Here is an 11,666-nt window from a genome sequence, read left to right on the forward strand (position 1 = left end):
ACAAGGTTGTGGACAGAGGACTAGACTTGAAGCCAGGAAGCTCTAGGGTCAGGTGTTACCTCTAACACATACCAATCCTGTGGACAAGTCCCTTAACCTCTCAATTGGTAAAAAGAGTTTCCTCAATTCAACAGTTCCCTGTACCAGTGAATTTTGGTCTACCCATACCGTCCTAATTATATAATGATAGAGAACTGTCCTCCCACTCAGGAAACTTTGGATCTATCAGGCCTTTGGACTTTTCTAGAATTGTAACTGGCAGAGAAGAGACTGATCAACTTAGGGAAAGGAAGTTCCTTCCCAGGTGCTCCATGTGCAGATGAAGTCACATGCCAACAACTTATAATAGCTAAATTTTATGATGAAATGTTTAGGTCTCTTCCTGCTATTGGTGGAAAAGTCAATATGGACATAAAATCTTGAAAAGCCCTTTCAATCTTGATTCTGAAAAAGAGCTTTTAGTTGAATTAAATTTATTTCTTGCCTTATTCCTAATTCATTTTGTTTGCTTAATATTAACATTAACCTCCCAACCAGGCTGTTTTGATAACTGATTACATATTTTTCCTTCAGCTTGTACTTCCAGAATATCTCATCCACGCTTTCTTCTGTGTCATGTTTCTCTGTGCAGCAGAGTGGCTTACATTGGGTCTCAATATGCCACTCTTGGCATATCATATTTGGAGGTAATATTTAGATAAACTTCTAATATTCCTTTTTAAATTATAATTACATTAACCAAAATTAATAACTTATAGATTAATGCTCATTTTAAATAATCAAGCAGATGGAGACAACTAGATGGCAAAATGGATAAAGAACCTGCCCTGGAGTCAGGAGACCTAAGTTCAAATTCACTCCCAGACACTTGATAATTACTTAGCTGTGTGACCTTGGGGAAGTCACTTAACTCCATCCTCACTTTTTTTTTTTTTGCTAGCAATGGGGTTAAGTGGCTTGCCCAAGGCCACACAGCTAAGTAATTATCAAGTGTCTGAAGTCGGATTTGAACTCAGGTACTCCTGACTAAAAGGGCTGGTGCTCCATCCACTGCACCACCTAGCTGCCCTAACCCCATTATCAAAAAAATCAAGCAGACAGACATATATAGCTATGTATTCTTTGTAGCATTTAAAACTAAAAAAAAATTTTAAGAAACTAATGACAAAAAGGATACTTAGCCACTCAATATTTTATTGCAAAAATCAGAATTGAGATAACCATTCTAAGTAGTATAATTTTTCCTAGCTTTATCTGGACATATTAAAATATTACTGTCTCCAACTTAATTATTCACTGTTTTATTGGATTTCTGAAAGCATTTAGCCCTAGAGGTGATTTGTTCAACTCCTTATATTTACATTAACTGGGTTTTAGGGTTCAGTTTTACTATTACAGATCTTTCATTATTTAACTATTACATGGAATTAGAAGTATGTGATTTCTTGTCTCTTGAGAGGGAAAAAAACCCACATAAAGGTTTATCTTTTCTGAATGACTAATAAATTATATTTATTACAGGTATATGAGTAGACCAGTGATGAGTGGACCAGGACTCTATGATCCTACAACCATCATGAATGCAGATATTCTAGCATACTGTCAGAAAGAAGGATGGTGCAAATTAGCTTTTTACCTACTATCATTTTTTTACTACCTATATGGGTAAGTTGAAAAAGTATAATGGAAAATGAGTAATTTGCTCAAAAATTTTGTGGCTACTTTTTATAACTTACCTTTAAATTTTAGCACACAAATAATTAAGAGTGCCTAAATCATAAGGTGTAATGGGAATGAGTATAAAAACATGTGGGGGGTTGCATATTGTATAATACCTAGGAGATGAATTAGTTTTAAATTTTAAAAGATGTTGAGTAACCTTGAAATTTTTAGAGTCTGGTGGATGACCCTTGCTTTCCATGGTTAAGTGATGGTAATGAAAGAATGTTGTTGAATGATGGAAGAAAAAAAGTTCGACTCTAACACTGCTTAGAGAATAGTTACATGTCCGTAATGATATTTATATGTTTTATTTAGTTTTCTTTTATTGATTTTAATACTATAAAAAGAAAAATTAGTCATGTTTTACAAGTCTGAGGAATGTTGATTTCTGCCTTTTTTCACCCTTATTTTCAGTGAATGGAAAGATTTATATTTTCTTCCTTTAGAGCAGAGATTCTTATTTTTGTTTCAGGGAAGCCTTTGGACTCCGCAGATTTTCTATTTTTATTTTTAAATAGCTTTCTCTACATTTATTAATGGATCTCTTAATTGCCTTTTCTCAGACAATCCTTCTTGACCTTTCTACATCCTTTGCATTGTAAATTACTTTCCTCTCCTTGATTCTCTCCCCTTTCTTGGGTTATTGTAAAGTACTTTGCACAATGCCTGGTATCTACTTGGTGGGTTGTTCTTTCTTTAAGACTTAGGACCAATATGATATCATTGTATTAAGGTCAAGGAACTTGACTATTTATAATAGGCACTTAAATGCTTGTTTCCTTCACTCTTTTCTTGACAATGCTTTTTTTTTTGTTATCCTCCTTAGTGTTCTTTCCACCTCCTTTGCTGGATCATCATTCTTTTCATGGCCATAATGTGTGTGTGTGTGTGTGTGTGTGTGTGTGTGTGTGTGTGTGTCTCCCTTCATACCCACTATCTATGTCTATCCTGAGCCCTCTTCTATTATTTTTATGCAGTAGATCTATTTGGTCATTCTTAGACTGTCTCCTGACCTCCACTCTAACACCTAAAATTCACCTAAAATTGCCAGTTGGGCAACTTAAACTGGTATCTTATAAACATCTTAAAATTGAACATGTCAGAGGTGGCTAGGTAGTATAGTGGATAGAACACTGGCCCTGGAGTCAGGAGTACCTGAGTTCAAATCCGGCCTCAGACACTTGATAATTACCTAGCCGTGTGGTCTTAGGCAAGCCACTTAACCCCATTTGCCTTGAAAAAAGAAAAAGAAAAGAAAAATTGAACATGTCCAAAACTGAACTTTCTCCTCAAACCACCCTCTCTTCTTTTAAAAAATATTTTATATTTTAACCTTTTTAAATTTTTGAGTTCCAAATTCTCCCCTTCCCTTCCCTATGTCCTCCCTCACCCTCTGAGAAGACAAGCAGTATGATATCAATTATTTGTGTGAAAATCATGCAAAGGATATTTCTATATTAACCATAATTTCCAAAAAAGTGAGAAAATTATACTCCAGAATTGATCAGTTGTTTCTCTGGTGATAGACAGCATTTTTTTTTTAATCATGAGTTCTTTGGAATTTTCTTGGTTCATAGTATTCAGTCAGATAAACCAAGTCTTTTACAGTTGAACATCATTACAACATTGCTGTTACTATACACAGTAGTCTCCTAATTTTTATTTTACTTTATATTAGTTCATAAAAGTCTTCACAGGTTTTTTCCAAAACCATCTCCTTATAATTTCTTGTAGTATAAGAAATCCATCACAATCGTATATGCCACAACTTATTCAACCATTCCTCAATTGACAAGCATCTCTTTGATTTCCAATTCTTTGCCCCCACAAAAAAGCTGATGTGAAATTTTTATGCTTATAGCTTCTTTTTTTTTTTTTGGATCTCTTTGGCATACAGAACTAGTAATAGTGTTGCTGGATCAAAAGTTATGCAGAGTTTATGCATTTAACATTTCTGATAGATGGAAAGTGGTACCTCAGAGTTTTAATTTGCATTTCTCTAAATATAGATAGCTTTGATTTCTTCTGAAAACTGCTTACTAATATCCTATCGATTGAGGAATGGCTTTTATTTTTATGAATTTTGACTCCTTTATATACTTCAGAAATGAGGCTTTTATCGAAGGATACAAAAGATTTTATTGTCTAGTGTACTGTTTAATCAAAATGTAGTTTCCCTGATTATTTCTTTTTAATTAGGTCTGGTTTTGCTTTTGCTATGTCTAAGATCATGATTGCTACTCTTGCTTTTTATATTAGCCGAAGCATTTTAGAACTCTGAATTTTAACTCCATGTGTATCTTAATGGTTTCAAAGATGGCTCTTATAATATATTGTTGGCTTCTGGTTTCTGATCCATTCTGCTTTCTGCTTTCCATTTTATAGGTGAGGTCATTTCATTCATATATATGATTACTGTATATTTTCTTGTATCCCATTTTCTTGTTTATTCTTCTATCTTCTCCCTCCTCAAAAGTCTGATTTTGCTTTTAACCTCTGCCTCCCTTAATCAGCTCTGTGTGTGTGTGTGTGTGTGTAATTTCTTCCCCTTTTGACACAATTCTGATTAGAATGAAGTTCAGACATTGCCCACCACCCTCCCTTTTCCTTGCCCTAAAGCTCTTCCTTGTGTGCCTCTTTTATGCAAGAAAATTTTCCCCCTTCTAGTTCATTCCTTCATCACATCATTTTTAATATCCCAACATAATGTCTATGTAAACTATTTTTTTAGGGTTTTTTTTTGCAATGGGTTAAGTGACTTGTCCAAGGTCACACAGCTAGGTAATTATTTAAGTGTCTGAGGCCGGATTTGAACTCCAGTCCTTCTGACACCAGGGCAGGTGCACTATTCATACTTCACCATCTACCTGCCCCTGTAAACTACTTTTTAATTAATTGGGACAGTACCTCCCAAACCCAGGTTAGCAAAGTCCAACTTTAACATAAAGTTCAAAGTCAAGAAATAGGCTGGAAAGGGGCTCAAACAACAAAAAAAAATGAGAAGACCAAACACATTTAGGAAAAGAAAATGTGAAAATAGCTACAACCTAATAATGATAACATTCTTATATAAACAATTTTAGCTTTGTTGTATCCCTTATTAGCTTCCAAGAGAAACTTCTTGAATTTTTTAATAACATTTTAAAAGAAGCTATGCTTCTCCATGAGTCTGCTTCCTCTTTCATTTCTACCCATTCTATTACTTCTAGAATCAATAAAGTCAAATCTTCCTTCAGCACAGAAGCTTGTCTGATTATTTGGTACAGAGAAAAGAATACTGGCTCTAGAATCAGAGAACCTTGGTTCAAATTCTGCATTTGATGCTCACTGCCTTTGTGAGCTCTTTCAGGTCATTTAATCTTTGGATTTTAGTTTCCTCATCTTAAAATGTGGGGTTGTGTTATGATTTCTAATGTTTATTCTAGCTTTAAAGTTATGATTATTGAAGTGACTTTCTTGTCCCATAGAGTCTTAAGCTATTACAACTTTCATTCCTTCAACCAATTTTCCTGGGCCAGAACTTCAAATGATCTCATCATTCTGGTTGCCTTATTCTATGTTTTTCACTTATGAATTACCTTCCTAAAATGTAGCATTTAGAACTAGAGAGTGTTCTAGAGAATAAAATTGGACTGTTCATCACATTATATATTATAGTTTTATCAATTTGTTCTAATATTGCACTTGAATCTTTTGGCAGTCACATTACACTGCCAAGTCAACAACCATTCATATATGTGCCAAACAGTGCTAGATGCTAAGGATAAAAATATGAGTACATATATGTATAGAATAAATGTAAAGAGTGCTAATACATTTGATCATCACACCCTGAAAGGTAGGTGCTGTTCTTATCCCTATTTTACAGATGAGAAAACTGAGACAGGCTAGATGACTAGCTCAGTCATACAACTTGTATGTAAAGCCTCATTTGAACTCAGGGCTTCTTGACTCCAGATCCAGTGTGTGTGTACATATATGTGTGTTAATATACAGGCACACTTGTGCATTGCAGAGATACGTGTCTATTCTGCTTTGAATATATTTTTGAGATGCTTCTAAGTCATGTAGGGAGAGGGGAAGAAGAAGGAATTCATGGCTAAAAAAGGCTATGACAGATCTCTCTCCATCCATAGAATAGGTTCTCTCAGAAGCTCCGAGCCACACATCTAAAAATTACCATTTGACAGCAAACTTCCATGGATTTGGTATGGACTTGAGAGATGATATGAATTATTTCTGAGGGAAGACAAGGAATCAATTGACAGCTATTGTTGACTTATCTCACCTTGACTTTTAAATTAAAATCTTCAGGGGTTTTTTAAGATAAATTTTTTTTTAACTCAACATCATTAAATAATGAGCTTTTGGGGCGGGTAGGTGGCGTAGTGGATAAAGCACCGGCCCTGGAGTCAGGAGTACCTGGGTTCAAATCCGGTCTCAGACACTTAATAATTATCTATCTGTGTGGCCTTGGGCAAGCCACTTAACCCCATTTGCCTTGCCAAAAAAAAAAAAATGAGCTTTTCCCTCTCTACCTCCCCCACCAAAAAAAGGATTGTGTACAAAACTGTAAGTCCTTTATAGTTTAATAAACATATGATACTTTTTTCCATGTGCTTCCAAAGCTGTGCTACTTGTTTTCCTCTGATCAAAGAATGCTAGAGAATTTCAAGAAAGTGTTCTGTTACAGTTGTTATAATCTATTCATCAATCAACATTATTTGAGTTTGGCCTTTCAAACAGCTCCTGAACCAGATAATGTTTCTGATATACTTTCTTGAAATCTAGGTCTACATATGTTTATGGTAGTATTTTCTATTTTAGATTTAGAGCTGAAAGCATTCTCAAAGTCAGTCTAGTTTGACAACCTTGTTTCTCAGATAAAACAGAGCTGGAAGGTTAAGTGATTTTTTCCCAATGTCTCACAGGGAGGAAGAGATTTGAACCCAGGTACTCATCTGATTGTATAGGCATGTTTTATTATTTTTTGTAATTTTTATTTTGGGGAGGGGAATTGATATCTTGATAGACTTTTAGTTTTCAAAATATCAATCAAGTTATAGCTTTCTGGCATCTTAAAAATAATCCCTATTCTCTGGTACCTGGGTCAAACATGAACAACTTCTGGACTGAGAAAGTAAAAACTATTGTCCCATCAAAGCAAAGATTTCCTGAGCCCTTTTAAGGCCATGACAGATCTCCCTCCTTCCATAGGATAGGATTTCTAAGAATCTGAGCCATCCATCTAAAAATTACATTTAACATGGATCTATTAAGACCCTTATAGAATCAAAAGCATTGGAAACTCCAACCTTGACTTGACTGACCTTGGTCACTTTGTTTCTGCTTCTGATCTAGGGAAACATGATATATAATAATGGAAAAACCACTGAATTTGGAGTTAGAAGGATTTGAGTTTGAATCCTGGCCATAACTTGTGTGATGTTGAGCACATCACTTAACCTCACTAGGCTTTACTTTATGACATTCTAAATCTATGATCTCTGCAATCTGTCTTGTTAAAAATATCTTGTTGCCTGTAGTATTTATTGAAAAGCCTCCATTCACACTGGGTTTTAAGTCTTCTTAAAAGGAAAGAAGGATGGCTGCACAGGAAGTATATTAACAAGCTCAGATTTGATATAATTTTAAATTTTTATTTTTTTGTTTTTACCTTACCTTCATTTCAGAATATATCTACTTGTCTATTCTCAAAGGGCCATTTGTATCTTTATTTCCAGTTTCTTGATAGTACAGAAAAAAAATTTGCTATATTTTCAGGTACTAGATCTTTTTATCATTGGCCTCATTTGGTTATGCATTGGAATCTCTGGGTCAAAATATATGCTTTTAATCAAATTTTTTTTTTTGCAAGGCAAATGGGGTTAGGTGGCTTGCCCAAGGCCACACAGCTAGGTAATTATTAAGTGTCTGAGACCGGATTTGAACCCAGGTACTCCTGACTCCAGGGCCAGTGCTTTATCCACTACGCCACCTAGCCGCCCCATTTTAATCAAATTCTTAGCAGTTTACAAGTTCAGATTTTTTGAAAGATGAGTACATAAAGTACAAATAAAAGTATAGTCCTAAAATCATGAGGTAATTTTGGATATATGATAAAATGTCTATTGTGATTAATGAATTCCTTTTTTATTTCATTTCAAAGTTATTGGGAATAGGGGTGTAAAATTTTTCCTAATTTGATGTGCAAAACACCAAGGTTGGCCCTTGGCATACAAAAACCAAAAAATGATTACATGCTTACAGTCTGTGATGACAGGATTTCTTTCATTCTTGAAAATCTTCCATCCTTCTTAAGCCGACTTCCCTTTTAGTCTTAGCAATGGAAGCTACTCTTTGAATTCTTTTGAAATATACTTCCAGGAAGTCTCAAGTATACATTCAATTTTACTTGGTATTCCTTTTGCCAGATCAAAACACCCTTCTCTGGCTACCACTTCCCTTTATGTTATCTCTACTAAATGTATAAATTTTTTGAGAGCTTGTCATCTCTTTAAAATTTGTCTCTTTGGTACCTAGCACAGCACTTGACTTTAAAAAAATTGTGCTCACTCATTCTTGTGCTCTTGCTTTTCTGTGTATGTGTGTATATATGTAAATACAGCATACATATATACATATAAACATAGACACATAATTCACAATATATCACCTATCATTTCTACTTGAGCAGCAAGTACTTCTTTGTTGAATAGAATTGAATCCATAATAGCACTTCTATCACTTTAACAAAAATTACCAACAAGGTCTGTTAATTATGCACTACCTTAAGTAGATATCTGGAAAATTTTAATTGCCCTAACAAAGCTATATATCTCCCATATTCCAGTTTTAAGACTATTTAACTTAACTATTTTCTTCCATCCAGCTAAGTGTTTTAATCTCTTTAATACTTGCCCATATATCATATGTTGCCCATTATCGACCTTCAAGTGTAGTTTAACTGTGAAAATGTAAGGAAATAGAGGACCACTTGTAGTAAAAGTACTGTCATAGCTGAGAAAATGAGCGTTTTACTCTCCTCACTTTGCTTTACATTAAGGATTAATACTCTTTATTACCATTTTTTTCATGATTGGAAATAAATTGCTTTAATTAACAGTGTTTTTCTTCTTCTTTTCAGCATGATTTATGTTTTGGTGAGCTCTTAAAAATGATATGCAACAGACTCAGTCCAGCTAAGTGCATGCAAAAGTCACAAAGTGAAAGGATTCTATCCAACAAGAACCTGTTTCCAAGATAAGCTTATGGAATATGATCAGTTAAAGAAAAAAAAGACTCCTTATTTTTAAACTGTTTCCACTTTTTTATTTGTGGAAAGACTGTTTTCATATGTTATGCTTAGACAAAGAAATTAAATGGAATTACGTATATATAAACATAAGGATTATCTCTGGTGTTGACAGATTTGAACTTGTACCCCCTAGGAACAGCCATAATTTTCTGAATAATTGTATTAATTGCTGACTGTCCTTAGTCTGTTTGGAAGTTTTTGTTTACAGGAGCTTATAGTAGTTTATTTTGGTTTTATTGAAATACTGACTGATTATAAATTAGCTGTAGAGATCAAGTGCTTTTGAAGGACTGAATGTGATCTTGTGGGAAGTCTCATAGGTTTCTTCACATATCATGTAGAAGATTACATGGATATATTTGCAGAAGGATGGTGGAATTTTTTTAATATTTGAATATTAGCCCTTTATATTGCATGATCTAGGAATTTCCCATACTAGTTCCATAAAATTCTTATACTTTAATTCTTAAGCATAAGTGAATCTATTGATATACTAAATTATCTTGGAATGCATTTAAAGAAATTTTAAATGTTTTCTTTTGTAGCAGTCAGTAAGAAATTCGGTATTCTAATTATTGTTACAATCTAGTGATAAATGATAGTCTTAAGGACTTGCAAGTTATACCTTAGATGTTCAGAACAGAAATGAGAGAATATTGTGTAACTACCCTGCTGTTCCTTAGTGCAATACAATAAAAGTCTAAAATTTAAGACTTCTTTTCAGTGCATTGTTTTAAAGATTGCAGATAGCTACTTAAAATTGCTTAATCTACAACTACAATATATATTAGTCATATTTTTAAACCAGTATTGTTATTTTTTTAAATTTTGTTCCTGACTCTGAAAGGGACATTTAAAATTTCTAGGACGCTAATCTTGATTTTCTTTTGCCATCTTAGTAGTGTGTATTTTATTTGACAGATTTTGAGGGTCAAAATGGCACTTTAAAATATTTTTAATGGTTTTTGGTTTGCCTTTTTTTTTTAATTTTGGTAGAAAATCTAGACTTGTCTTCTCATCTGTAGTGGTTTGTATCAGTCAGTCACTTCGTAGTATTAGTAAAGTATCAGAAAGTTTAGACAAGTGTGTGTAGATTAACTTCTAGTCTTAAATAGTCTTAATTTATTTTGAACACATTAAAATAAATACAACTTTACTTTTTCATAAAGTGATGAAGTGGATTTTTTTTTGTCAATTATAAAATTTTATTATAGAATTTTCTTAAAGCAGACACACCACTTCCTATATAATTCAAAGTGAAATCATGTTTTAAGATTCTACCAAACTCATTTGGGATAGAATGGGAGTTTGCTTTTGTATGTGCATAAATAGTATTTTGAGATATCAAATCTATGACTATTGTTTCTTTCCTGTCCTTCCATGCTTGGTATATCTTTTCCCCAATTTTTTCCAATAAAAATAAAATGATAATTTTCCAAGTTACAGGAAAATATATTGAATTCTACAGCATAATGAATTTGAAGCTGCTGCTTCATTGGATTTAAAGTGCTTCAAGTGTTTTTTCCTATTTTTGGTTCATCTTCATTATTCAAATTTGTTACCTTAAACAATCAAATTTTTTATAAGATACTTAATAAAAAGTACTTCATAATTTGAATTCTGCCTAACCTAAAAAAAAATGAAAGGTTTATATTAATATAGGTAGCTCCTGTTTTTAAATAATATCATCATCATACTTGGATATACACAATGTCCCAAAAATCTTAGGTTAGTGCAGATTTAAGCTTTAATAACTTAAAATAGTTTTGAAATTCACTAAGAATTTTGGGACATCTTATATATTTTCAATTTCTGTCTAGTAAGCAATATTTTCTTGATGATGATGTAACAGATTATGTTGAACTAAGGTGTTTGGCCATAAGTCCTGTTTAGCAGTTGTGTCCATTTGATGAAAATGTCCTTTTGGGAAGTGTATCTATGTACAAATGACCTGGGGGAATATTCTATTTTTTGCCTAGAGGGGATGAAGTGAGAGAGGGGAGATGGATAAAGGATGCTTTCTGTGTATACTACTATTAAAGTACCAAAGTCCCTGCCAAATTGAAGGGGAAGGAAATGTGAGGATGACCATACAATACAACTTTCAATGTGTGTCATGTGTGTCTAGGAAATCCTGATTTGTGCCTAACGGGATATTTTCTAAGCTGTGACTCAGAGAGAATACAGCCTTGGCTTTGTCATTGATACTTAAAGAATTGGGGAGCCACAAACCCCTAGGGGCATGGTTTACCTTAAACCTCTCTCTGGGTCCTTTCAACATGTTAAGTAAGCCATTTATCTACAATTTAGAACTTAATACTTTTGCAGTTCCTGTAGAACATATTTCTTTACCATTGGTTTTCCCACCCCAAAAACAACACATTTTGTAATATGTCAAGTTTTTAATATTTCAATCAAATACAATTAAGTTGAAATACAACTATAGCATATATAATATCTTCTTAAGTGCTGTTGATTTGGAACAAACAAAATAGCATCCCTTACCCTCTGATTTTCTGCAATTTCAGTGTTTGTTGAACATCAGTTTTTTTCTAAGGTAATAATCAGATTGTATCTAGAAAATCCTATATACAAGTAAGTAGTACAGTTTGTTAGTTTGGACATT

General features: G+C 33.4%; 1 protein-coding gene across 1 annotated transcript in view; it reads left to right on the top strand.

The window, feature by feature from the left end:
• CNIH1 (cornichon family member 1) overlaps positions 1–11,541 on the top strand; it is a 31,822-nt gene extending 20,281 nt beyond the window's left edge. The window contains exons 3-5 of the mRNA XM_074236008.1: positions 574–686; positions 1,522–1,665; positions 8,870–11,541. Coding sequence (XP_074092109.1) covers positions 574–686; positions 1,522–1,665; positions 8,870–8,897 — 285 coding nt within the window. The 3' untranslated portion in view covers positions 8,898–11,541. The remainder of the gene's footprint in view (positions 1–573; positions 687–1,521; positions 1,666–8,869) is intronic.
• The last annotated feature ends 125 nt before the right edge of the window (positions 11,542–11,666 follow it).

This window comes from Macrotis lagotis, chromosome 4 (genome assembly GCF_037893015.1).
Source record: "Macrotis lagotis isolate mMagLag1 chromosome 4, bilby.v1.9.chrom.fasta, whole genome shotgun sequence".
Lineage (NCBI taxonomy): Eukaryota > Metazoa > Chordata > Mammalia > Peramelemorphia > Peramelidae > Macrotis > Macrotis lagotis.